The sequence below is a fragment of the Tachypleus tridentatus genome, chromosome 8 (genome assembly GCF_004210375.1).
Source record: "Tachypleus tridentatus isolate NWPU-2018 chromosome 8, ASM421037v1, whole genome shotgun sequence".
Lineage (NCBI taxonomy): Eukaryota > Metazoa > Arthropoda > Merostomata > Xiphosura > Limulidae > Tachypleus > Tachypleus tridentatus.
This window is the reverse complement of record NC_134832.1, coordinates 44,759,462-44,785,173: the sequence shown is the minus strand read 5'-3', so window position 1 is coordinate 44,785,173 and position 25,712 is coordinate 44,759,462. Positions and strand designations below refer to the sequence as shown.

The following is a 25,712-nucleotide window of genomic DNA, read 5'->3' as shown; positions in this document are numbered from 1 at the left end:
TGTTTGCAAGACCAACTCTACTATCCCTGCACAACAAGTAATGCATGATGGCCTTGACCTTTGAAGTTGCAATAATGCAGCAATCTTGAATTTTTTTATATCGGGATTCGAGAAAAACTGTGACATTTGTAAACAGAACGACACTATAATTTAGATTCTTTAAACCATGGTAACATACGCAAATGATAATATAAAATTTGTGTGTCTGTCGTATATCCAGCCGGCCTGATTTAACCCTGGTACTATTCGAAAGGCCATTTTAGAATAGGGACGTTAACCCTTAAAACATCACTTTTCACATTACACTCTACAATTTTTTGTTTAATAATTACTAATCATATTTGAATATATAAAATCACTTTTAGTTTTCTTTTTCTTTACTATAATCATGCATGTTTCTATTAGATTTAAGTAACTTGTTTTGTTAACTGTTTAAAACGTATACTTTAGTTTTTAAATACTTTTTCAGGCTTTATTGAGAACTCTGGTGGACAACACATACGTGGAACTGGTACGTACTCTAGTTGCCATTCTTATTGTATTACAATTACGGTACTATTATAAACCTTGTGAAGTCATTTGTCTCATTTTAACAAAATAATCTTTTCAAACGTTGACAAAAGAGGGAGTAGATGTGTTAATTAGAAAAGCCACAGCAGAGTTTTGCACTGTGATAGTTCACTTTGGGAATGGGAGAATATATGTATTGTTATTACCATATGAAAAATCCAAGACCTTACGAGTTATAGTTTAACACGTTACTTGTGTTTTAACTGTTCATAATTCATAAACACAATGAAACTTTGTAAAATTTAATGTTTCGAACCTTCTAGACATTATAAAGACAATTTTTACTTGACAGCTAAAAGTGTACAAACGCTGTCAAAATAATAGTGATAAAAATCCAACAAGATTGAATTACGCTTTAATACATTTTTTGCACATTATAGAAGCTTGATTAGCTCTCGTTACTTATGTTTCTGTTTCTTTTTAGAATGTGACCAGAAAGTTTTCAGCAAGGGTCATTCCAACGGGACAGTTTATTCGCCAGACTGGTCATCTTTCTATCACCCAAACACTGTTTGTAAATACTATGTTTATGGTTTGAACGACAGACAAAACCTAGAACGTGTGACTCTTACGTTTGAACAATTTGATATCCCAAGTGAGAACAAGGAGTATGTACATTTTTACCACTAACTGATATATTTTAATTAATTTGTTTGTTTGTTTTTTTTGGAATTTCGCACAAAGCTACTCGAGGGCTATCTGTGCTAGCCGTCCCTAATTTAGCAGTGTAAGACTAGAGGGAAGGCAGCTAGTCATCACCACCCACCGCCAACTCTTGGGCTACTCTTTTACCAACGAAAAGTGGGATTGACCGTCACATTATACGCCTTCACGGCTGGGAGGGCGAGCATGTATAGCGCGACACGGGCGCGAACCCGCGACCCTCGGATTACGAGTCGCACGCCTTACGCGCTTGGCCATGCCGGGCCATTTTAATTAAACTATCATATAAACAGAGTTTCTTCCACATAGAAGTTATAGTAATGGCTAATGACCATTTTCAACTCAGAATAAAGTGCTGCTAACAAAAGTTGGATGTTGCTCTACCAACAAGTTAGTGCTAATAATCTCGTAAAATCGCCTAGTGATTGTTCTGAGAAATATCTTTTTTTATTCTCATATTTTAATTTAAATCGGTGTTGTTTATTATTTGAAGCTTTTTTGTGTATATTGACATTCAACAAAATAAAATAAACACAAAGCATTCGAAATTAAATCCTAAAAGTTATCGAAGCTGTTTAAAACTGCTTGAGTGACCATTATTTATAGCCATTACACCTAAGATTTTAACCTCATAATCGAAAAGAGGGCATAGCTCTTTACTGACCCACTAGCTTTATGTGTGGCAATGATATAACAGAGTGGGGAGGGGCTTGAATATTACCATTTAACGTAATTTTCTAGTAAGTCTAAAGTTTTGTTTACTGTTTAGCTCCAAGCTACACAATGGGCTGTCTGTGCTGTGCACGACATGATCATCTAAATCCGGGTTTCAGCGGTTTCAGATCTCAGATTTACCGCTTAACCAATGGTGGGAGGTATAATGTATATTTAATATTTTTACCAGGTTGTAAATCGACCAAACTTTCATTTAATATTATTTAATTATTGATTTGTTTGTTTTGGAATTTCGCACAAAGCTACTCGATGGCTATCTGTGCTAGCCGTCCCTAATTTAGCAGTGTAAGACTAGAGGGAAGGCAGCTAGTCATCACCACCCACCGCCAACTCTTGGGCTACTCTTTTACCAACGTAAAGTGGGATTGACCGTAACATTATAACGCCCCCACGGCTGGGAGGGCGAGCATGTTTGGCGCGATTTGGGCGCGAACCCGCGACCCTCAGATTACGAAGCGCACGCCTTAACGCGCTAGGCCATGCCAGGCCTTTTAATTATTGATTGAACTGTTGTTCGAGCATGATTAATCCGTTTTATTTGTGTTTGGTTTATCTTAAACCTTTTATTATTTTTTACACAAGCAGTTGTTTTTTGTTTTATTAATTATATAGAAAAACGTCCAAATGAGAGAAATTTCTAATAGTTGAGTAAATATCTACAAGTTGTATTTAATTATACATAGTGTCCGAAAAGTCTATGGGCACGAATTTTACTTAACGTGTTTCAGTTGCTGTTCTTGTAATTTTAAATAATTTAAGAGACGCTATTTTCATTTTCCTTGAATATTGCAAAGCATTCGTGTGATTTCCAGTGGTTGCTATTTTTTTAAATTAAGCACAAAGCTATACAGTGGGGTATCGAAAGCCAGATTTTAGCATTTTAAGACCGCAGACATACCGCTGTGCCATTGGAGGCGCACTTCCAATGGTCAACACTCATTGTAAATTCGTTGTTTCATTTGTTCAATGTCCTTGAATTTCTCTTTCTACACACGTGTCTTGAGTAGTCCTCACAAAAAGAAATCTATGGGAGACAAGTCCGAAGGTCTTGGGGCCTATTCCTGGGGACTACATCTACCAATCCAATATTCTGGGCAGGTATCATTTAACCAAGCTATGAAATTAAGAAAAGCTGCAAGTCATCTATGGTTCCAGCCTTTTGGAAAGCGTGTGTTGTAAACTTGAGCCGAAAAAAGAAAATAAGTAGAAATTGTTGCTATAGTTCCTGATCGCCTAGAAGCTCGGTTTGATAACAAACAAAATGGGGCAAATCAAAGTAAAATGTTGTATGTGACATTTAAAAGAATTGTCGGTGTTAATGACATTCTACATGTAAGGAAAACAGCAACTAGAAATGAAATTAGATCGCATGACTTAAGTAACAAATATTTCGGGAGACAACATAAGAGATAAAATAAAAGCCAACAGAGGTTTATACAAAATCGATTCTATGATCCAAACTGTTTGAAAATGACGTTTTTTTATTGTTGTTGTTTTTTTACAAGAGAATTTTATCAGAAAAGAACAAGCTTGTAGGGTTTAAACATTGTAGTAATATAACATTTATGTTCGTGATAGATCAACTGCGAGTTAAGTAGGTTAGAGGATCTTTGAGAGAAGTGAATGCGATAACTTCATATTCAAAAAACGTCCACTCTTGAACAGAACTAAAAACTGTGATTCTTCGGAGAAACTTTCCTTTTTGTCTTTTCAGTTGCGAGGAAGCGTATCTTAAAGTTTATCTTAATGGCCAAGAAACTAAGCAAGCTTTCGATGAATATGACCACGTGTTTTGTGGACAAGAACTTCCAGTCCCTTTGGTGTCAAACGGACCACGGTTATTCATTGTATTCAGCAGTGGACCCTCCCAGGGCCGAGGATTTAAAGCTATATACACATTTGAAACGGGTAAGAGGACCACTAGTTTAGGAGTTTGTATGGTCCTTCGAACGAATATATAAATGTATGAAAATTAGAGAGAGTTTTCATCCTGCCTTATAAGATTTATAACTAACATTAGTGAGGGATAAAAGAACTCAACTGTATTTTTAGAATTACATTTGTACTCTGAAGATGATTAGCTGTGTATGATCAAATAATTACAAATTGGTTGCAAACTGCGATACAACCCAAAAGCTCAGTATTCTGTGAGTGCTGAAGAAGATTGAATTTTACCAACGTCATATCATAATCTCACATGTACAAAACACTGCTTCATCTTCTATTAATTAGAAAAGGTAACTATTGACATGAGTTCTTACAGAATTAGAATATTTCGAAAACCGTTTATAACATTGAATTCAAGTCTGTTTGTTATTTGAATTTCGCGCAAAGCTACACGAGAGATATCTGCGCTAGTCGTCCCTAATTGAATAGTGTAAGACTAGAGGGAAGGCAGCTAGTCATCACCACCCACCGCCAACTCTTGGGCTACTCTTTTACCAACGAATAGTGGGATTGACCGTCACTATATAACGCCCCCACGGCTGAAAGGGCGATCATGTTTGGTGTGACGGGGATCGAACCCGCGACCCTCAGATTACGAGTCGAACGCCTTAACCCACCTGGCCATACCGGGCCTGAATTCAAGTTTCCAATTAGAATTATTTTCTGGAATTATAGTTTTTTTGTTTTTTTTATTAAACATAAAAATACAGAAAGGACTATCTACGCTCTTCCCCCCCAATCTAGACCCAGTTTCTAGCATTATAAGTTTGCAGACATGTCACTGTATAACTAAAGAAGGGATTTTCGAAGTAAACGCGATTTAAGGATCTCTTAATCCATAGATGCAACGAGAAAATTATCACCGTGGAATTCTCATACGTTTTTCTTTATTCGTTCGTCCTTTTCAGGTTTTTTTTCTTATTCGCGTGGTTTAATAAAGTTTCATTTAAAATCGGTTTCGTCAAATTGTCACTTGAAGGCATTTTGTACAAATCCAACTTTTATATAATCTTTTCTTTTAATCGTGATCAAACCATCAAAATTATAAAATTAATCTTTAAGGAGCATTTTATCTAGTCGCTATCGAATGATTTTATTTAGAAACTTTTAATTTTAAAGGACCAGCTTACGTCTTCTAGACCAAAAGTAAATTTGCCAATGTGACTATTTTTTTAATCAATACAGAATACAAAATTCCTGGAACACCTGCACCTGACGATACATGTCACTTCACCTACAGGAGCGAGAGCAGGAAATCGGGAGAATTCAACTCTCCTAGATACCCGGCGAATTATCCTTCTAGCACTCACTGTCAGTACTATTTCCATGGGCTTCAAGGAGATCAAGTTCAGTTTGTTTTCAACTACTTCAAAACAAAGACACTGCTACAGAACGTTCCGGGATATAAGTAAGATTCGATTTTTCACAATTGAGCTGTCTTCAGATTTGCCATCTACCTACCATTCAGTGTCTTAACATTTCAAGAATTATGTTTATAAAAAAAACGGCATGAAGGTTTATAGTGTCGTCTGCTCTAGTTCTTAGCCTCGATAAAGAATTTTGTTGACGGTTTCATTGGGCTAACATTCTCGGTGTTACACGCGCTCCAATGATTCTAGCCTGGTTGTAGTCCTGGAAAAATACTTGATTTATATAACTATTTCTCAAATGTTTTCCTCAAAACAACATATTTTGCTATACTGTACATATACACAGTACGTTTAACGATTGTGCTTTTCCTTATCTGTATAAATCTTGTAGATGGCAATGTTTGTGAATTACATACCATATTTATTCTAAATATGTGTAATGCAGCAAGACGTGAAAACAATTCAACGCGCGTATTTAATTTATCCCTAAGACACTTCCTACTTTATCGCCGCCGCCTGATCATCATAAACGTTTGTTATTTTATATCTTTATTATCTTCAAGCCATCATACTTAAAAGCTCATACACGGATTGCAATAAAGGTAAATTATTAAGAATGAAAGGGATCTTGATCCAATTCTCTGGGGTGCCATCTATCGAAAACTCGTAGAAATAACTTCCCTTTTAAATGATATACAACACTTTCAAAATTATTGCACTTCAAATTTAATATTGCCACAGTAATATTTTTCGGTGAATTTTCTAGTAAGAAAACCTAATATCATTTAATTAACATGTTATTTTGATAGGTAGCCCGTATTATTGGGAATATTTTCGTTCCTTCGTTTCAAAGCCTAAAATAAGTCGTATTCTCCTTTGAAAGCCTGATTGTTGATTTTCTCCTTTATATAATTTAATAGTAAATCACGTCAATGCAAAGTTATAAAATGGGCTATTTGCATTTTATCCACTACGGGAAATCGAACCCTAGATTTTCATCATTGTAAATCCAAAAGTTTACAACGTTTGACTCGTTGGGAGACGTTTCGTTTGTTGTTGATTTTTCAATTATTTTTATGACTTGAACTTGATAAGAATATAGTTTTATAAAATATGTATTGATTAAGAGATTATTTTTAACCTAAATTTTTTAAACGACAGGCTTAACCAAAAGACAATTATAAAGCCCTATTTTATAATATAAAAGTATTTGTTTCTCTACCAAACTAATAAAAAATAAATTAATTAATGTCAGTTGGACGAAATGCATTGTTAATTAACTTAAATTAGTTCATTATTGCTGTAACTTATTTGAATGACGTTTTAATAACGTAAGCATTTAGTTGAACATCGACGTATTGTTGCCACGTAAATTTCTTTGTTTTATCTGTTAACGTAAGCATTCAGTAAATTAAAATTTATTGTGAATGTCAAGAACTCTTGTTCAAAATGAATTTCTTTATAAATCTCTGCAGTGAAGTGTGTAAAGAAGACTGGTTAGAAATTTACGAGATCTATCCAAACGGGCGAGAAAAAGCTTTAGGACGATATTGTTCAACGACATCACCTGGACCTGTAGTATCTAATGTGGGCATCCATGATATGAAAGTTGTTTTGAAAACAAACGAAGAAGGCGTTGCCAGCGGCTTTAGCGCCACCTATCAATTTATAGAGTCAAAGCAACAATTTCAAGGTTTAACTGTTATATTTTTGTAATGCAAAAGAATAGTTAAGGTTCTAAATAATTTTTCCCTACTATTTAACAGTAGATTGTATGATACAAGGATGAATAAAATAAAATTCTTGAACATCGTATTTAATTTTTGGAAAACTTGATCAAGTAAATAAATAGCGGCTATTACAGTTCAGTTATAGAATGTTTTTATCGGCATTTAGTTTACGCATTTCTCACTTATTGAATGTTATTGTAAATATAACACACTGTTGCTTGTATTTTGTTCCACTTCATAATAATGCCGTTTTAAAACGAAAGACAAAATTTTCTAGTAACACACGTGTCCACATATGTTTGTATTCTAAATGTTTTTTGTACCGAAAGAAAGTTGCTAGGTTTCTGCTCAAATATGAACAATGTACCATCTGCACTTTGTCTACAGGAAGGAAGTGAACATCGGATTTTAGTGTTGTAAGTCCGCAAACATTTAGTTGACGCACATGAGAACACGCATAAAGTAAACCAGACTATCGAAAGAAATGAAGACAAATGTTGATGCTTCTCATAACTAAAAGTATTATAATCATTAGTAGAAATAGAATCCATATCCAAACGAAGACAATCATCCACCGTTGTGCAAACAACGAAAATACGACATCTGATAATTAAATATGTATAGCATTTGTCAGAAACTCTCCTCGCATATAACTTATAATGGATATATCTAAGAAATAATTCGTGAGTTAATTTAATCACTGGTGAATTTATTTCGTTGAAAACCCTGATCAATGCTAGCCTTAAGCATGAGGAAAATAAGCCGGTATTTCAGGTCTTACGATATTCGAAACAATAAAAAAAACATACATGGCAGATGTTTAATCCCTTCTGATATAGAAATCAAGTGGCACTGTGGCATATCTTTAGACTTATATTGGCAGAAACCGGGTTTCGATAACCGTGGTAGGTAGGTCACATATAGCCCATTATGTAGCTTTGCACTTAACTACAACGGAGCAAAACTGTTAGGCACCTAATTTTAGCCTTGATGTACTATATGTACAAAATATATCATTTTTAAATGTTTTATTTTCCCTTTGTTTGAGCGATGGTTTTTGTTTAGGTTTGAAATCCGTTTCTTCTAACCATTATAATAATAGAAATTATGAAAATAATCTTTAAACGTTTAAGAATTTTATTTTCGTCATTGTTATCTAGTGCTAAAGTTTCGTATCTAAACGTTTAATGCAGATAAAATAATTTGACAGTTTTCATATATAATTATTTTTCTTATTATTTTATAAATAGAATGTGGAGAAAACATATCCGGCCACCAATACGGCCTGATCAAGAGTCCTGGCTTTCCTGACCCATACGAACCTCATAGACAAGTGTGTACATGGTTTGTCAACGTTCGACCTTACCATAAAGTTCTATTAGTTTTTGATGACTTTCTAATAGAGGGCGACCCAGTCGGTAAGACTTGTTATCTATTGACACACTAACTTTGAGAAGTGTTGGTCACGTAATCTAATAATTGTTTGTTTCGAATTTCGCGCAAAGCTACTCGAGGGCTATCTATATGTGCTAGCCGTCCTTAATTTAGTAGTGTAAGACTAGAGGGAAGGCAGATAGTAATCAGCACCCACCGCCAACTCTTGGGCTACTCCTTTACCAACGAATAGTGGGATTGACCTTAACATTATAACGCCTCCACGGCTGAAAGGGGGAGCATGTTTGTTGCGACGGAGATTCGAACCCGCGACCCTCAGAATACGAATCGAACACCTTAACCCACCTGGCCATGCCGGGCCTCGTAATCTAATAACGTATGCGAGATGTGTGAATTTTTTTCCTTTAGTTTTTTTACTCGCAGCAATAATTTGCTATGTCGAGAATAAAATATGTTATTTAAAGAAGGCCCTTTTAAATTTTAGGTTTCTTTCATTAAATTTCAGTTGTACTTACTAGTTGCTGCTATGATTTTAGTTTCATTTTAATAGGTTCTTTAAAATGTTAAAAAAGAGGGCGAGATTCCCCAGTGGTACAGCGCTAAGTCTACGGATTTACAATGTTAAAATTAGGGGTTCGATTCCCCTCGGTGGACTCAGCAGATAGCCCGATGTGGCTTTACTATAAGAAAACACACACACACAAGAGGGCGAGGTTGTTTGTTCCGGGGTTTGCTCCTGAATATTCCTCATTATATCATCGTCAAATAATTATTCCAAAATATCAGTTCATAACCACTGGAAATGCTAAAACTTAAGCATGTTAACGGTTTATTTTATAAATAACGACTGGTTTAGCCTGCACATGTATATGGAGCGGCCCGGCATGGCCAGGTGGGTTGAGGCGTGCGACTCGTAATCTGAGGGTCGCGGGTTCGAATCCCCATCGCGCCAAACATGTTCGCCCTTTCAGCCGTGGGGGCGTTATAATGCGACCGTCAATCCCACTATTCGTTGGTAAAAGAGTAGCCCAAGAGTTGGCGGTGGGTGGTGATGACTAGCAGCCTTCCCTCTAGTCTTACACTGCTAAGTTAGGGACGGCTAGCACAGATAGTCCTCGAGTAGCTTTGTGCGAAATTCAAAAAAGAAACAAACAAACCAAACTGTAGCAGGTACTAGTCTGTTATAAGGCAATATCAGAACTTTAATGTTGAAAAATGCACAAGTGTGTGGACTTTTTTTAACGTTAACAAATTAAAATATCAGGAATAAAATAGTTTCGTAATCATTTTTACTTTGGCTTTTGATGTTAACGTGTGTTCTGTTCTTTATACAAAAATGCAACTCAATTTAAATTGTAAGCTAAACTTGTTTATTTTATTTTTTAGTACGAGGATGTCCTGGTGCTGTGGTGCGTGTGTGGCCTGATCTAAGCCTACTTCCAATAGAACTCTGTGGGGAGGCTTTGTCAAATTCTACTCGCCAGATACTATCCGTCTCCACTATCCTAAAACTTCAGTGAGTATTGTACAACGTTCATAAATTATCACGAAACAAGATAATTGTAAACTGAATTTCTGAAATAATTCTCTGAAAGTAAAACCGTAAATTTGAATGTAAACAGTGTAATGTTAAAAGTTTTCGTATGTATGTGTAATTCAAATTAAAAACTAAACTGAAAAATAAATAATCGACTAAATTAAAACAACTAACTATTACAGTTAATTTACAATATTTGATTTACAATAATTTACAATATTACAATAGTATGAGCCTGTTGAGATTTGTAAAATAATATTTATCCAATAAACTACATTTACAAAAAGTGTTATTTGAGGGATAAGCACCCTCGGAGCCTGTTGGTAGGATTATTTAGGCTTACTGAAACCTTTATTAGCTCTGGTGTCTTTCATTGCAGAACTTAACGTAGTGTTGTTCGCAACTTAAACTCATCCTAGAAAATAATATTTTTCTTCTGAAGGCCCTTGTTTGTATTATCTTAATCTCCTCCACAAGCTTTTTTATAATCTGTGAATCATGTATTTCCCTTCTTCAGGCGATGGGACAGCGATAAGTTTAAGGATTTACAACGCTAAAATAATAAATTCTAAAAAATTGTTTATATATATAACGTTCGAACCACTACTATGTGTTTCATATTCCAGCTGTCCTGCTGAGCCATAATATTGGCAGTGGTTGTAACAAACGTAGTATAGTTGAAATACTATTGTTCACTCTTCTATGACGTACTATAAGGGATCAAGAAAAGAATGTACTGTTAAAACAATACGGTATGCCTAATAGTATGTCATAATTTATGTATAACCGCATAATCAGTTACTGACTGCATCAAATCCAAATTTGTAGATTGAGTAAAATAATAAACAAGTCAATTTTACCAGATTTATAACTTTTGAGTTATAATAAATTATTTTTTAAAAATGCCATGTAACCATATTAAATTCGAGAGTCAATATTTAAAGTATAATCCTTATCTACACTAACTACAGCTTCTCTGTATCTTACTTATTTCCTTAGACCCTTGTGCTAGAAATATCTTTGAAAGGATTATTTCTTCAAGAGAGTGAAAGATGTAATTTTAAACTTGTGACAGTATTTTTAGATGGAAATATTTTTCAGTCAAGTGGCGATGACTCTTCATTTAACACCAACCAGTTTATATTAGCAAGTTATATATACATATTTACATTTTAATAATATTTAACAATAAATGTGGGTGTCTAAATAAACCAACTTGGCTCCAGAAACTATGTATACGTTGATTTCATAGATTACTGAAATTAATAAATGGTTGAATGCATATTAATTGCTTTTAACTTTAATCATTTATTAAAATGCAACCAAACCAATGCTACTATTAGGTTATGTTTTTGAATAATATCTCCTGGTGAGACAATGGTACGTTTACGGACTCGAAATGCTAAAATCCGGGGTTCAGTTCCCCGAAATGGATACAGCAAATAGCTTAATGTGGCTCTACTTTAAGTTAAAAAAAAAAATAGCTGAACAGTTGCACTGTAAATGTTAGTTCAAAAGTAAACTTATCTCCTTTCACAAGAATGAAGTTTGTATCTAAGACAAACATACTTGCAAAATTCACTTACACTGAACTTAATTTACAGCAGATGATCAGTCAAATGAAGTAATAAAAAACATGATTATATTTAAGAATCACTAATACTGTACTCATAATCACCACAAATGTACAAACCAAATCGTTGTTTATTTATATATATTATGCTGTTGTAATTACTCGAAATGAAACACACTGGAAACGTATATATTAGAAACTCAAAATTTACACTGTATACGTAGAGTTTACCGTTTGCTTGTACCGTACACTCGGCATGACCAGGTGGGTTAAGGCGTTCGACTCGTAATCCGAGGGTCGCGGGTTCGAATCCCTGTCGCATCAAACATGCTCGCCCTTTCAGCCGTGGGGGCGTTATAATGTTAAGGTCAATCCCACTATTCGTTGGTAAAAGAGTTGCCCAAGAGTTGGTGGTGGGTGATAATGACTAGCTGCCTTCCCTCTAGTCTTACACTGCTAAATTAGGGACGGCTAGCGCAGATAGCCCTTGAATAGCTTTGCGCAAAATTCAAAAGCAAACAAACAAACTTATACCGTATAGGGACAGCTTACAGTCGTACTGTGAACGTATGTTTTCGTTATTTTAAGATACACACAATTTCACTGGTGCAAAAAAGAGAATCGTTCTTGGAAAGAGCTATAACTTATTCTTCTCACCATAGATAGCACTACCTTTCTACTGATGTAAATCACTTTAACTTCTGATTTTATTTTACGATATCCTATACAATATACCATTTGTAAAGAGATTATTTCGTTATCTTGGCTGAAAATTAGGTGATTTCTGTATGTTTCAAAAAGTGTTTTTAGATATAAGATGTTGAAGTAACGGAGCAGTTAGTTTACCAGTTACTGTTCACTTACCGTGGTGAGGGAAGCAACACCTCCGTTATAGCACAAGTTCATTTCTTGTAGAAATACACTAAGTGCCTAACTTCAACTAGTATATTAATCCTTTTACATTTTATCTTCTTTTTTGTAACTTGTCTTGGTGTAAGATTCAAACTTGTTGTTCTTTTTCTTTGAAGGTTTCTGTCAGCGAATAAAGCAGTTGGGTCTAAAGGATTTAAAGCAGTTTGGACGGAAGTTAAAGAAGGTTTGTAATAGTTTTTGTTATATGACCGTTGTTACATCCTTTTATAGTTTGTGTATTTATGACATCTAATATTGGGTAACCAGTTGAATTTTTCAGATAAAAACTTGATAATTTATGACTGATTTGTGAAATATTTCTTTGCAATTTCTGAATATTAATCTGTTTTGTGGAAATCTTAAGTTTGTTAATATAGTTAAATCTTCGATAAATTATACTTTCAGAAATATTTAGTTAGGCTCCAATAATACAAATTTCTTTACCAAAAATGTTACTTCAGTCAATTAGTTTAAATGGTCTTTTATTCAAGGTTATATCAATACTATACGGATTTTCCTGGGACAAAGTTTTAGGAGGTGACACTTTTTCAGGGATCTTCTTTGGTTCTTGTCAGTTCCTTCCAAGACATTGATGTTTTGTCTACACAGAAAATGTACACCACTTGTTTCATCCTAACAAATTGCTTCTTGCCACAAGTCTCTAGTTTTGAGACATGATAATTCAACCTTTCAAAAAACTGTTTAGCTGACTGAGTGTATTATGTTCACACACAAACAAATATAAACCTTTTTATATCAAAAACGATATTCTTCTGTAGTACAATTGATGATTGGATCAATAATTTGGGGTGTGACAGCAACAGTTTTTATTTTGCATGAAGCTGCGTATTGCGTCGAACGAAACCTGTTTTTATATACACAAAATGAATAGTCTTCAATCAGAATACTTACATAATGGAAGAAGAATTGAATCTCATTTTAGTACCGATCTATCTTTAGTTTCGACTTGTTATGATAGTTCATGTCTGACTGTATTTCTTCACCGAGTACTTTATTTTCCATCATTAAACGTATGCACAATAAATTCTTTACACTTGAGATTAAAGGGATATCATGAACACTATACGATTCTTTTCTTGACGAAAGTCCACTTGGGCCTATTCAGTTACTTTAGAATTTCACTTGACAAACCAACTACCTTTCTCTATTTCCATTACACTGGTATTTTGTGGCGCGAACTAATGCAGTCGTATATTGTGCGTCTACTAATCGTTTGGTCTTCTTTTTTCAAAATATCCTCTGCTCCTTTTGTCAAAGTGCACTCAGGCTGATTCAGTTATTTTAGGACCACACTTTGACGGAATAAATTATTAGATTCTCGACATCATTGAGTTACAAACACAACTTCCAACTTTAACTCTCTTATAATAAAACAAATAAACAATCATAAAGTATGAATTCACAAAATAAACTTAATATAAACATAATAATAATATATACACTAAACTTAACATAAAGATAATAATAATATATACACTAAACACTTTTTTATATTATGACACTCTTTCTTTGTCTTTTTTATTTGGGGGGAGTTGTTGTACACTTTACATCAAAGGTTTCAAGAAATGTATTTTATCAATTGTAGTACTTTTTAAAATCTTTTCTCAGGTTTATTTCTCTTTCAGTAACTGAAGACCTTTCACATTAAGACTTGTACATTCTCAACAGGCCTTTCCAGTACTTTTGCCACCCACAGAAACTTTCATTCGTAACAATATCTTTTTTAGTCACTAACAGTCATGAAGTATTCAACCTCTGATAGGTGTTAATTTTTTTATCGATTTTTATCACCCAGATATTTTAACGTGGTAACTTGTTAATTCAACCACGAAATGGTTGACTTCATTACTGAAACATAGGAAAAATATTTCATCTCTTCAAAGTGCCACTTATCTGTTTATTATCATGTGGTTTTCCATGAATTCAATTTGTTGACTGTTATAGGTCTGGCCAAGAGGTTATAATCTTTCTACTTTTGTGCAGTACTATATACTAAACACCATCAGGTGTTAAGAAATCAGCGTTAAGTGGTGTTTGACACATAACTTACAGCTGCCATTAAAGCAATTTTAACATAATCTTTCAAGCTCAAAAGCTATTTCAATCTGAACTTAACACCGTTTCATCTCCAAACTGCAGAACCATACCTAGGACCTTATCAGAACATAATCAAATCTAAAACAAACCATTGTTCTATAGTCACGAATTCACAAGTTTCTATAGAACCACGTGAAAGTGTCGAAAGTTGTTTCTACATAAACTTATTTCCATAACAGTGAGTTCAAACCTCGCTTTAGATAGATTCATAGGATATTGTGTTTACCTCCTGTGGTAAAATTTGTTAATAATTCAGCCAATAATAAGATGAATTCTGACGTTTCAGAACTAAAATCAACATCCAATTACAATTAAGTTTACTTGGTTTTTCATTCAGTCTTCACTTTACCTGTTTTTAATAAACACTGCTCTATCCACAAATCATGATCAGTCTCTGACATGGAATAAGCCGAGTACTGCTAGTTTCTGACATGGTACTAATCGATCACCAGTTTATAACATGGGGTAAACTGAGTTACCAGACTTCAACGTGCGATACATATGCGAACTTGCTTCTCATTACCATAAAGAACATACTAATGAATAACCATTACTCACAAGCAAAATAAACCTACCTTGATGATCCCTTGACCAAAAATTTCCTAATTTGCAAGTTCATTCCCATGTAAACAAACCAAATTAAACTGTTAGGAAGCTAACTAAGGCTAAAATGGAATGGAAACAAAATGTACAATAAAACAACGTTTCACCACCTTTGGCGTAGCATCATCAGGTACCTGATTTTTAGCCCGTTTTATTTTATTTTATTTTTAAAATTTGTGAGATACTTTCAATATTTAAACTAAGTTACTCTGCCACTATGACAATTTTTCATATTATTAGAATGGTACCTAGATTTGGTCTTTCATTACATCACCATCTGTCTCAAACCAACATTCTTCATACTTTGAGCTAAATTTATCCCTCTTTGAAATCTTAAAAGAAGTTAAATCCAATCTTTCTCTTTAGTATCGCCATAATAACACTCTTCTCGTGAACCAATAGGAGCCTACTTCCAGCAGACTGCTGTTTGTTTGAAAATATTTTTCTGTCTGTTGTTGCTACGTTTTCTTGCATATTTTAATTTCCTTTTTATCTTTTATTATTATTACTATTATTATTCACATTTCTCTACTTCTCGTATTACGAACTCTATTTTCCTTCTTTTTTTTTTTTGGATACCATATATGGATCAGATTATTTCATAATGTGTGTAACACAAACGAAACGGATTATGACATTATCAAACCAGACAACTGAAGTGAACATAACTTGTTGAAGGTTGAACTACTGGTACAACCTTCAGTAAAACGTTTTCATTAACATTGGACACTAGTAGCATATCTGATAAAGTTAACACATCAATGTAATTCTAAATCGAATAATTTCTTTCTAGGAGAAAGAAAGGGACAAAATTGTAGGACATCAAAACCTTACGATTGTTTCAAGTTATTGAAACAAGTAGGAGGTTTTAATACATGGTGAAATTTGTAGGGATTACACTATGGTGGTAGAAAACTTATACCATCCTTCCTGTGTTTACCGTTCTTTGCAGAAATGACATTTTGAATTTCAGAATCATTAGGAATGATCTTGTAACGCATTGTATATTTCTTTCAACTTCAACACTGCATCTTTCGCAAATTATTAAAACAGATGATTTCTTACATGTGATTCCAACTCTTTACCCCTTCCTTTCTGTTAAGATAACTATACTGTTGTGCCCATTTTTACTTCGCTATAAATCTACTAATCAATTACTAAATCTGTGATTCAGTTGATTGAAGTATCCCCGAATGAATTCTTCAATCGTCAAATGTGGACTCACGCTTTAGCTTAATCGCTATATTTAAACTATCATATTCACAACCACGTTAACCTGGGATATAGTGCCAAACGTTATTTGTTTATCTAATCAAAAAATGCCAAACCTTTCCGTAATGTCTTTTTCTGTTATTACTAATTTCCTCTCAGGTTGGTGTTGAAATGTTTGTTTAGTTCAGTCCATACAGACTTTGGACCATATGTCCTAATAGTATTATATTTTTCAGTTCTGATATTCTGTTTCTGTAACTCAAACAAATTTGGAACAGTGTGGTTTTCTTTACAGTTGGTACGAGCTGCAGGGACCTATTTTGTGCAAATAGTGGATTCTGTATTTCGCCAGACCTCAAGTGCAATGATATCTTCAACTGTGGCCTCAACGATTATTCTGACGAAACGAACTGTAAGGACAGCCCCTCAACCCTCGCATAGCGAAGTGGTAACTTTTGTTTGCTAGTTCAGGATCTGATCTAAAGATGAAAACTTGCGAATTAGCAGCCCTTTGTTGTTCTGTTAGTTCAGGCTTAATCTAAAGATGTAAAGTTACATCAGACAGTAAAAGAGCATAATTTTATACAAATTAGATCGATGATGCTTTTTGAGCATCATATTGTTCAAACTAGGTCACTGTTGTGTTGTTTAGAAAGTAATTTTAGCCCCTAGGGTTTAATACAGTGTGTTACTTGGGCGATATAGAATGCGTTTCTATTAGAGTATTTCATCACATTACGAATTAATAATGAATTCTTGTATTTCAGTAAGATTCTCATGTTTTCAGTACTATGTTAAAATATTGATTTATTGGAGCTCGAAATCCTTAAATTTTATTATGTATACAGAAAATTAATCGCATTTTATTTGAATGATTTTTATAAGTTAATAGGTGGCGTTTTGCTGTAGCTGAGCATTGGCTTAGTTTATGGCCAATGCTGCTGCAATTAGACTTACACCTGCAGAAACATAAAAAAATATGTATATTAAAATGAAAAACTCGCAGAGCGGGTTAATTAAAGGTATAAAAACAAAAGATGTTATATTTTGGAACAAATGAGTCTTCAGTGTTTTTCATGAAGATGTAGAAATGTTCAGAAAAGACTGATTAGGACAATAATGAACTATGCAACTAGTTAGTTTTTGAATTTTTTCGGTATAACAGTCGCCATTATGCATAAACATGCGCATAGCCCTTCGGAAATAACAGAGCAAGTACTACCACCCCAACCTATTGTATACCCTGACCTCACATTTAATAGCAAGTTTGACCAACAAAGAGGCAGAACAGTGAATTCGAGGTTATCAAACGTCGGTAAATTATTTTACTATCCAATGAAAATTAAGATCATTCACTAAATTAATTCATGGAGTATTCATAGAATAATTATTAGTAACAAATCTGTTAGATTAACAACTTCTAACATACAGAAAAACCAGTGCGTTTTGGTAACACTTGGTTCTAACATTAGCTTTTATGTCATGTCGCTTAGCAACAAAAGCATGTGCTAATACTTTTTTTAGTCTATGTACTAAAAGTATAAAAATGAAATTTATAGCCAACAAAACTGGAAAAAAATATTTGTTGATTTATTAATTTAGTCTTCGCTGTTTATTTTTCATTTAAAATGCTGGTGATATAACAGGAAACGGCTTAATTCAGAAACGATTTAAGTTTTTAAACTAAATTGATATTTTTACTTTCATAATAAATTTTATGCACTTGGTACTAGACTTGTGATCCCACACTTTCTTTACTTTAGGCTTATTATACCAACACTCACTACACTTATAAGGCTTCAAGGCACAAACACACACTCACTGCCCCTTTGCACCCCCTGTTATTAAAATCGTAATGGGCAGACACTAATTTAACTATTCTATCTGGAAAGTACATTTTGGTTTGTCCCCCGCTGGGACGGCAGTAAGTCTTTGGATTTACAACGCCAAACTCAGGGGTTCCATTTCCCTCGGTGAACACAGAAGATAGCCCATGTGGCTTTGCTATAAGAAAAAACGTGCAGACTTCCCATTCATTTTGGCTTTTATGACACCTATTTCGAGAAATCAAGCGTAAGGTTATGTGACACATACTGGCTTTTATATAGGTTACATATAATTACATGCTCCATTCTTGATATATTACCTATACTTTTCTGTTACACAATTACACCTTATTGCCATAAATAATGAAACAACTAAGAAGAAAGTTTGGTAAAAAGAAAATGAAGCTGACGCCAAACAAAAGTGATGTTTATTGCTGAACATAATGCGGGTACTACATCAGACGAACGTTTATTGTGCTACGGTTCAGAATAGTCGAACGAAGAAGCTGTACTCCATTTGTAGCACTAAATGTTTTTAACAAATGTGAGTGTCTGGAATGTAAATGTCGTTTTTCCTCAACTTTTTTACCAAACTGTGTCATTCCCTCCAGTATGCACTACAAATTTTAAAAGGTAACTCTCTTAAACCCGTTGTTGCCAGCACCTTTGGTAGTGAATAAACTAAATGCATACTTAAAAAACAAAACGCAAAAGGCATGTATAAATAGTCACGGTTGGAAAACTTCTTAATTCATTGAAATACGTAATCAATGATGCACACATCCACTTCAGAAGCGGAAAGAGACCAAAGTGAGGTCAGATGGGTTAAGGCGTTCGACTCGTAATCTGAGAGTCACTGGTTCGAATTCCCGTCGCACTAAACTTGCTCGCCCTTTCAGCCGTGGGAGCGTTGTAAAGTGACGGTCAATCCAACTCTTCGTTTGTAAAAGAGTAGCCCAAGAGTTGGCGGTGGGTAGTAATGACTAGCTGCCTTCCCTCTAAGCTGTCTTCCTTTACACTACAAAATTAGGGACGGCTAGCGCAGATAGCCCTCCTGTAGCTTTGCGCGAAATTCCAAACAAACCAAACCTTTGGTAATATTTTTATTTAGTATTAGTTATACAAAACTGCAGTTTATGACAACTATGATTCATTAAAATATTAATTTTAAAAGCATATTTAGCTAACTTAAACTGACAACTTGGTAAAACTTAACAGTGAGTATGGCAGAATTTAAAACTTACGAAGAAATTCTCATTTTCGGCAACATTTGTAGCCTTTATATTTCATATATAAGTTGATTTTAAAAATGAATTTAGCACTTGTATTCTCTAGAAAAAGTTAGAAATAACGCGCTGATCCACTGGGAAGGGGTAAACATATGTAATTGTGGTCAAGTTTGAAGATTTATAACTCTTAAAAACAGGTTTTGATACATGTAGTGAGCACAGGACAGATAGTTCATTATGAAGTTTTGTATTTAAAAGTAAGCATATGTTTTTATAAAATTATAACAGTTACGCTGAAGATATATAAACGTGTCTTTAATAATTTTAAAATTGGGGTAATTTCAAAGAAGGGTAAGCATGTTTATACTCGCCACGACACAAAACGGTAAATAGGCGATTACAATTTTGAACAGCGCACTTTAAGGCATAAGATACTAAGTTTTAAAACTGGTTTTGTTTATATTCAACCTGTTTATTTTAGTTTTCTAAATATCCATCCAAAATATAAGAGCTTTAACAAATAATTTTGCTATAAATTACAACTTAAAAAATAAATAATTACCATATAAGGTATTACTAACTTAATATGGCAAACTTGTACAAACCATTTACACCCTTGGTCAGAACTGAAAAGATAACGAAGTAAGGTAGCTAACAACTATAAGTATCACATTCGTTTGTAATCTAAACAAATCTCACAAGATTCATCAAACCTAGAAAACCTAAGTTATTCTCAAATCAATATATTAACGCAGATTACGGGTCTAATTAAGATTGACTGTATGCATACTTACTGAATCAGTTCCAAATAATGAGAATTGTTCTAGGTTTCAGGCTATTCTTGAAATCACTGCTTCATTGGTCGTATTTAATGTGATAGTCATAATTGTTTGCTAATTCTTGGTTTGGTTTGTTTTGAATTTCCGCAAAGCTACTCGAGGGCTGTCTGCGGGGCCTGGCATGGCCAAGGGTGTTAAGGCGTGCGACTTGTAATCCGAGGGTCGCAGGTTCGAATCCCCGTCACACCAAACAAGTTCGCCCTTTCACCCGTGGGAGCGTTATGATGTGACCGTCAATCCCACTATTCGTTGGTAAAAGAATAGCCTAACAGTTGGCGGTGGATGGTGATGACTAGTTGCCTTCCCTCTAGTCTTACACTGCAAAATTAGGGACGGCTAGCACAGATAGCTCTCGAGTAGCTTTGTGCGAAATTCAAAAAACAAACAAATAAGCTGTCTGCGGTCTAATCCTTGGTACTGCAGTTTCACTTCCAAAAACCTTCTGTGGAGGATGGTGAGGCCAATCTTAGACTATACATTACAGACCTTAAAAATCTACAATTGACATTAGTTGTTTGTTTTTTGTTTTTTTTTACCAGATTTAAGTACAACAAAGGCATAAAAGTTGAGTAACTCTGCACGGAAGTGTTTCGCAGATATGTAATTGAATGAAATTATCGTATTTTTCGTTTCTTCAACCATTTTTCTGAATAAAACATCTATTAACTTCGAGGTGTAGCTGAGAGTTTGTTAATCAACAGCAGCTCTTTATATAATATCTTATTATCAACACCAGGAAATTTACATAACTCTATTATTGATTTTTGGTTCGGAAAGTTTTCCTTCGTAATCATGGTTTTACTTTATGGATGAGGAAATTGTTGCCTTAAGCGTTTCGCTGTGAGAGAATTTTTTGCTTCACCACAATATTCTGAAGGCTTCCCTCTTGGAAATGTTTATATGTATGTATATATAGACGTCTATAACTACGGCTTGCACTTATAAAACATTGCTGTATTACCATATACAAATCGCCCAAATCATGTGCAATATACTCTGTAAATGAAAACATTTCCTTTTAAAGTATATGTTTAGTAGTGTATATTTAAATAGGCATTCAGGTGTTTATTATTGTTAAGAAGATAATAAATATAAAATGAGAGCTTTTTACATTTTCAATGAGGTATTTACCTATTAAGCTCGCTGCAGTTTAAACTTCTTCCAGTGTGAAATTAAAATAGATCAGATTCTGGTTGTCTTGCTTACGTAAAAGAGCACCAGGAATCAGTTTAGATTACTTTATGATACAGGCAAAAACAATTTTTATTTTTTTTTACATCTTCATTTTCTTTGTTTTTCTTTAAGTGTAAGCTATTTGGATAAATCTCTCACAGTTTTACTTATTTCTGTATATTAATACAGTGATTGGAGTTCAATGAATATAAACTCGAGGATTAAAGCGTATTTCAATTTAACACATAGGTGGCTAACAATCAATTTTCATTGGAGTTATACTTTATATGTAATTTCCGAAGATCGTTAAACTATTTATCGAACACTTTTTGGAACTCTGGAATAATTCTCTATGCCTGAATATTTGCTGTTTTCTTTTTATTTTGCTCAGTTAACTAATCATACTTTAATCAACATCTTTTTATTGATTAAATTATTCCTAACTGTATAAACAAGTCATACATTAAATTTATACCACTAGATGGCTCTTGCTGACCTCCAGCCATGTTCACTCAAAACAGTTTTGAAAGTTTAATTAAACTATAGCGAATTAATTAATATAGCTTTCATCATGAATTAAAAAAAAAAACATTTACATGGATTAACTCCATATTTCTTCGTTAACTTAAGTTGTTGTTATGAATTGTACGTTCACAAGTCGATTTGAAATTTAAAAAGCATATGTATATTGTTTTTGTTTTTTACTAAACACAGCGAACCTATATTTATACAGTTTTTGAAGAATAAGTAGAGTTGACGCCACGAATTCTTTTTTATTTAAATTATCCAGTAGACTGACTGTTTAAGATATAAGTTGAAAAAAAGCAGAGTTCAGGTAATGTATTTGTTGTTTATGAGTGAGTAAATAATAACTAGTTTTTCTTTATATGTGTTGTTAATTAATACCAAACAAGTTTCTAAAATGCCCACAGAGGAGGCAGCTCTTTGACGAAGCATTACTTCTAAACATTAATTAATTTTTTTTTTTTATTTAGTGTAAAGCCACATAGGGATATTTATTGTGTCCACTTCAGGGAATTGAATTCTGTATTTTGGCGTAGCAAGTCTTTGTTTGCTTTTGTTTCATATTAAGCACAATAAGCAATCTGTGCTCTGCGTATCACGGGTACCGAAACCCGGTTTCTAGTATTGCATGTCCGAAGACATGCTGCTGTGCCACTAGGGGGCTGCAAGTCTTTAAACTTGCTTCAGGAAACCGGTAAACAAAATTGGGTTAAGCACAAAGCTACAAATGTTAATGGGGGATAAAAGGTTCACCCTGCTCCTGCCCCTCTTTCTACAGCAGCTGAGCCAAGAAGTAAAAGAAAATAAGAAGGAAGTAATGACTCGTGTTATTTAATCGAGGAAAAGCTGTATCTGTGGTTCCTAACATAAGATGAGTTAAACAGTTTCCAAAGCCTCCAATTATTACAGGTATAACTATAAAGAAAATTATAACAAATACATCGGCTGTTACAATAACATTGTAAATTTGATCGTTTTCAAGTAATGAGGTCCGGCATAGTCTTACGCTGCAAAATTACGGACGGCTATCGTGGATAGTCCTCGTGTAGCTCTGCGCGAAATTCAAAACAGACAAACCAATTAATGAGCCGAGTTGACCTAATTCAGCTCGAATTAGGATTATAAGAACTGTTTCTACTATATCGTATCTGTGCTATGTCCACCACGAGTATCGAACCCCAGTTTTGAGCGTCGTAAAGCTGCAGACTTACGGTAGAAAATGGATGGATATGAAAGTTGTTTTATAACTAATTATATATTATATAAGCCACTTCTCTAAAACAATAATATAAAACACCAATCTTTTACGAAACTATCAAAAATTATATTTTGTGTCAGTGTAAGTACCTAATTTTGGCTATTTTGAAGGGCTCCCAATGGTAGTGTTTCAAACAATTCTTTTGATTTTTCGTTTCCTAAGTTTCATTGTATTCTGGAATTAGTAGTGTTTAGGTTTTGTTTGTCTTTAATAAACGATGAATAAAATGCACAAAGCAGTGTAGGTCCGGCATGGCCAGATGGTTAAAACATTCTACTCCTAATCTAAGAGTCGTGGGTTCGAATCCCCGTAACACCAAGCATACTAGCCCTTTCAGCCGTGGGGGTTTCATAATGTGACGGTCAATCCGACTATTTGTTGGTTAAAGAGTAGCCCAAGAGTTGGTGGTGGGTGGTGATGACTAGCTGCCTTCCCTCGAGTCTTACAGTGCAAAATTATTTACGGCTAGTGCAGATAGCCCTCGTGCAGCTTTGCGCGAAATTAAAAAAAAACGCACAAAGCAGTGCTTAATTTCTTAAAAAATATATAAATAAAAAGGTAGTGGATTCCTTTTAACTGGTGGGTGGGTTTGTGTTTTGAAATATAACATTTTAAACATTATGGAGTCTAGTATTTGGAATATCAATTCATAACACTGCTGAGGTGTGCTAAAATTTATTAGTGTTTTCGCTTTCGATAAAAAAAACAACCTAAATTTGCAAATATGAGATTCGACAGAAATTAAACACTGTTGAAGAAGGTGGAGTCAATCTTTGTTATTGACGGTAAATCATTGTGCATTATTTTTAATTTTTTGGATTGGTTAATGATATGTCGAAAATTAAATACAAGCTGATATAGCTCATATCTTATTAAAGTACATTTTTCTCTAGTAATTCTCATTTCTTTAAAAGTAACTGTAAATTTACAATAATGCCCTGAGCGCAAAAAAACAAAACAAATAATTTTACCAACATAAATAGATTGCAGTTTTTAAATTCAACTCAGTCAACCCGAGCGGACGCTATAAGAGTCCGGCCGAAAATATCCATATACTCCTTTGACGATGACAATTTTGTCTTCTTTATCCACCTTTTATAAATAAACCGTAAGTTCCGCGAAGCATTGTCGTTTGTTTTGAAACAAATTTCAGATCAAGAAATTGTGTGTGAGAGCGATTATTTTCAGTGTTTTCTCGTGAAGTCTTAACAGTATGCTTACGTTAATAGTAAAACAAAGGTGGTGAGTGGTAAGAAGCTACCGAAACTTTTTACTGCTGGTCAAGCAATAAGTCAGTTGGAGGAACGTTGTTAGGTGGTTCTGATCTTTATTTGGTTTTGTAAGAGACTAGTGATGAAAGCAATTCAGAAAAGTTATTGTGACCTAGTCCCAGTGCTTCTCAATCAGCTGAACATAGTCCCAGGGAGTTCCTGCTAGATTTGATACACCAGCTAGACCTACGTCCACTACCTGAGTGAAAGATGTGATTAGGCTGAGGTAGATCTGTAAGATAGGTGAGCCACACATAATAATCTCAAGATTTTGCCAATGATAACTCAGCGTGATCCTGATGTACACGCTAACATCAACGATAACTCAGCGCCCTTTGTCTGTTTCAGAGCTCTGTTTACAGAAGATATAAATAACGCCTTCGTCACTGCTATCGACGATTACGCCAGAGCAAACAAAATATCTTCTCAGAGGTGGTCGAGGTATCTGAACTGGACTTTTTTTTACCAATTATGAACTGCTGAAGTTTCTTGCGATAACAACGATAATGAGCAAGGACAAATGACCGAGATTACTTTGCCACCCACCACTCTCTACATGTATCACCAAATGTTCAACAGGGAGAGGTTTGACATATACTCAACAATGCTTCACGTGAGTATCCCTGATGCTGAAGGAAATCATGAAAATCATTCCAGCAGAACGCGCCAAAAATGATGGGTTTAAAGAGTTAATAAAGTTATCTATATTAGAAACATTTCCTTATTTAAAAACGAGGTTCTTAACGGGGGGGTGTAAGAAATACATAATAATTCTGCATGTTGTGTATCCATACTTCACTTGATTTTTTAGTTTCTTTCACAGTTTTAAACAAAATTATTTGAAGTTTTGTATGTTGGTTCTTTACACCTACTTAATATAAAGGAGTGAATAAATTTTGAAAATAGTTGCGAAGAATTACAAAAAGTCCATATCAGTTGGTTTTTTTATGGTTCTCAGGGTTGGTTGGATCAGTTCACTTGAAATTGGTACCAATAAGATCTAGCACACCCTAAACTGAGATTTTGAATTTTTCTTTCGAATTTAGCCATCAATATAGAAAGAAAGGTTGTTTTTGTGGCTGTCAGGGCTGGAGCTACGGATTTGTAATAAAATTAGCACATATATGGAAGAAACTGCTTAAAATAAGCATCTACGTTTATATCTTATATATTTCCACACCGATGTCTACTAATAAAACAGGATGATAAATCAAGGTGGGCCCAGG

General features: G+C 34.3%; 1 protein-coding gene and 1 pseudogene across 10 annotated transcripts in view; one reads left to right on the top strand and one right to left on the bottom strand.

Moving 5' to 3' along the window:
• Nucleotides 1–25,712, top strand: part of LOC143222324 (suppressor of lurcher protein 1-like) — a 293,085-nt gene that overhangs the window by 265,326 nt on the left and 2,047 nt on the right. For 7 of the 10 annotated variants that reach the window (XM_076448702.1, XM_076448703.1, XM_076448701.1 and 4 more), the window contains 9 exons: nucleotides 470–511; nucleotides 995–1,178; nucleotides 3,683–3,876; nucleotides 5,101–5,323; nucleotides 6,761–6,978; nucleotides 8,266–8,433; nucleotides 9,797–9,926; nucleotides 12,549–12,616; nucleotides 16,661–16,777. In XM_076448702.1, the coding sequence (XP_076304817.1) occupies nucleotides 470–511; nucleotides 995–1,178; nucleotides 3,683–3,876; nucleotides 5,101–5,323; nucleotides 6,761–6,978; nucleotides 8,266–8,433; nucleotides 9,797–9,926; nucleotides 12,549–12,616; nucleotides 16,661–16,777 (1,344 nt within the window). Of the gene's footprint in view, nucleotides 1–469; nucleotides 512–994; nucleotides 1,179–3,682; nucleotides 3,877–5,100; nucleotides 5,324–6,760; nucleotides 6,979–8,265; nucleotides 8,434–9,796; nucleotides 9,927–12,548; nucleotides 12,617–16,660; nucleotides 16,814–25,712 lie in introns of all 10 variants that reach the window. The other 3 variants (XM_076448708.1, XM_076448709.1, XM_076448710.1) reach the window with 2 other exon arrangements.
• Nucleotides 22,641–24,742, bottom strand: LOC143223842 (cytochrome c oxidase subunit 1 pseudogene; annotated as a pseudogene).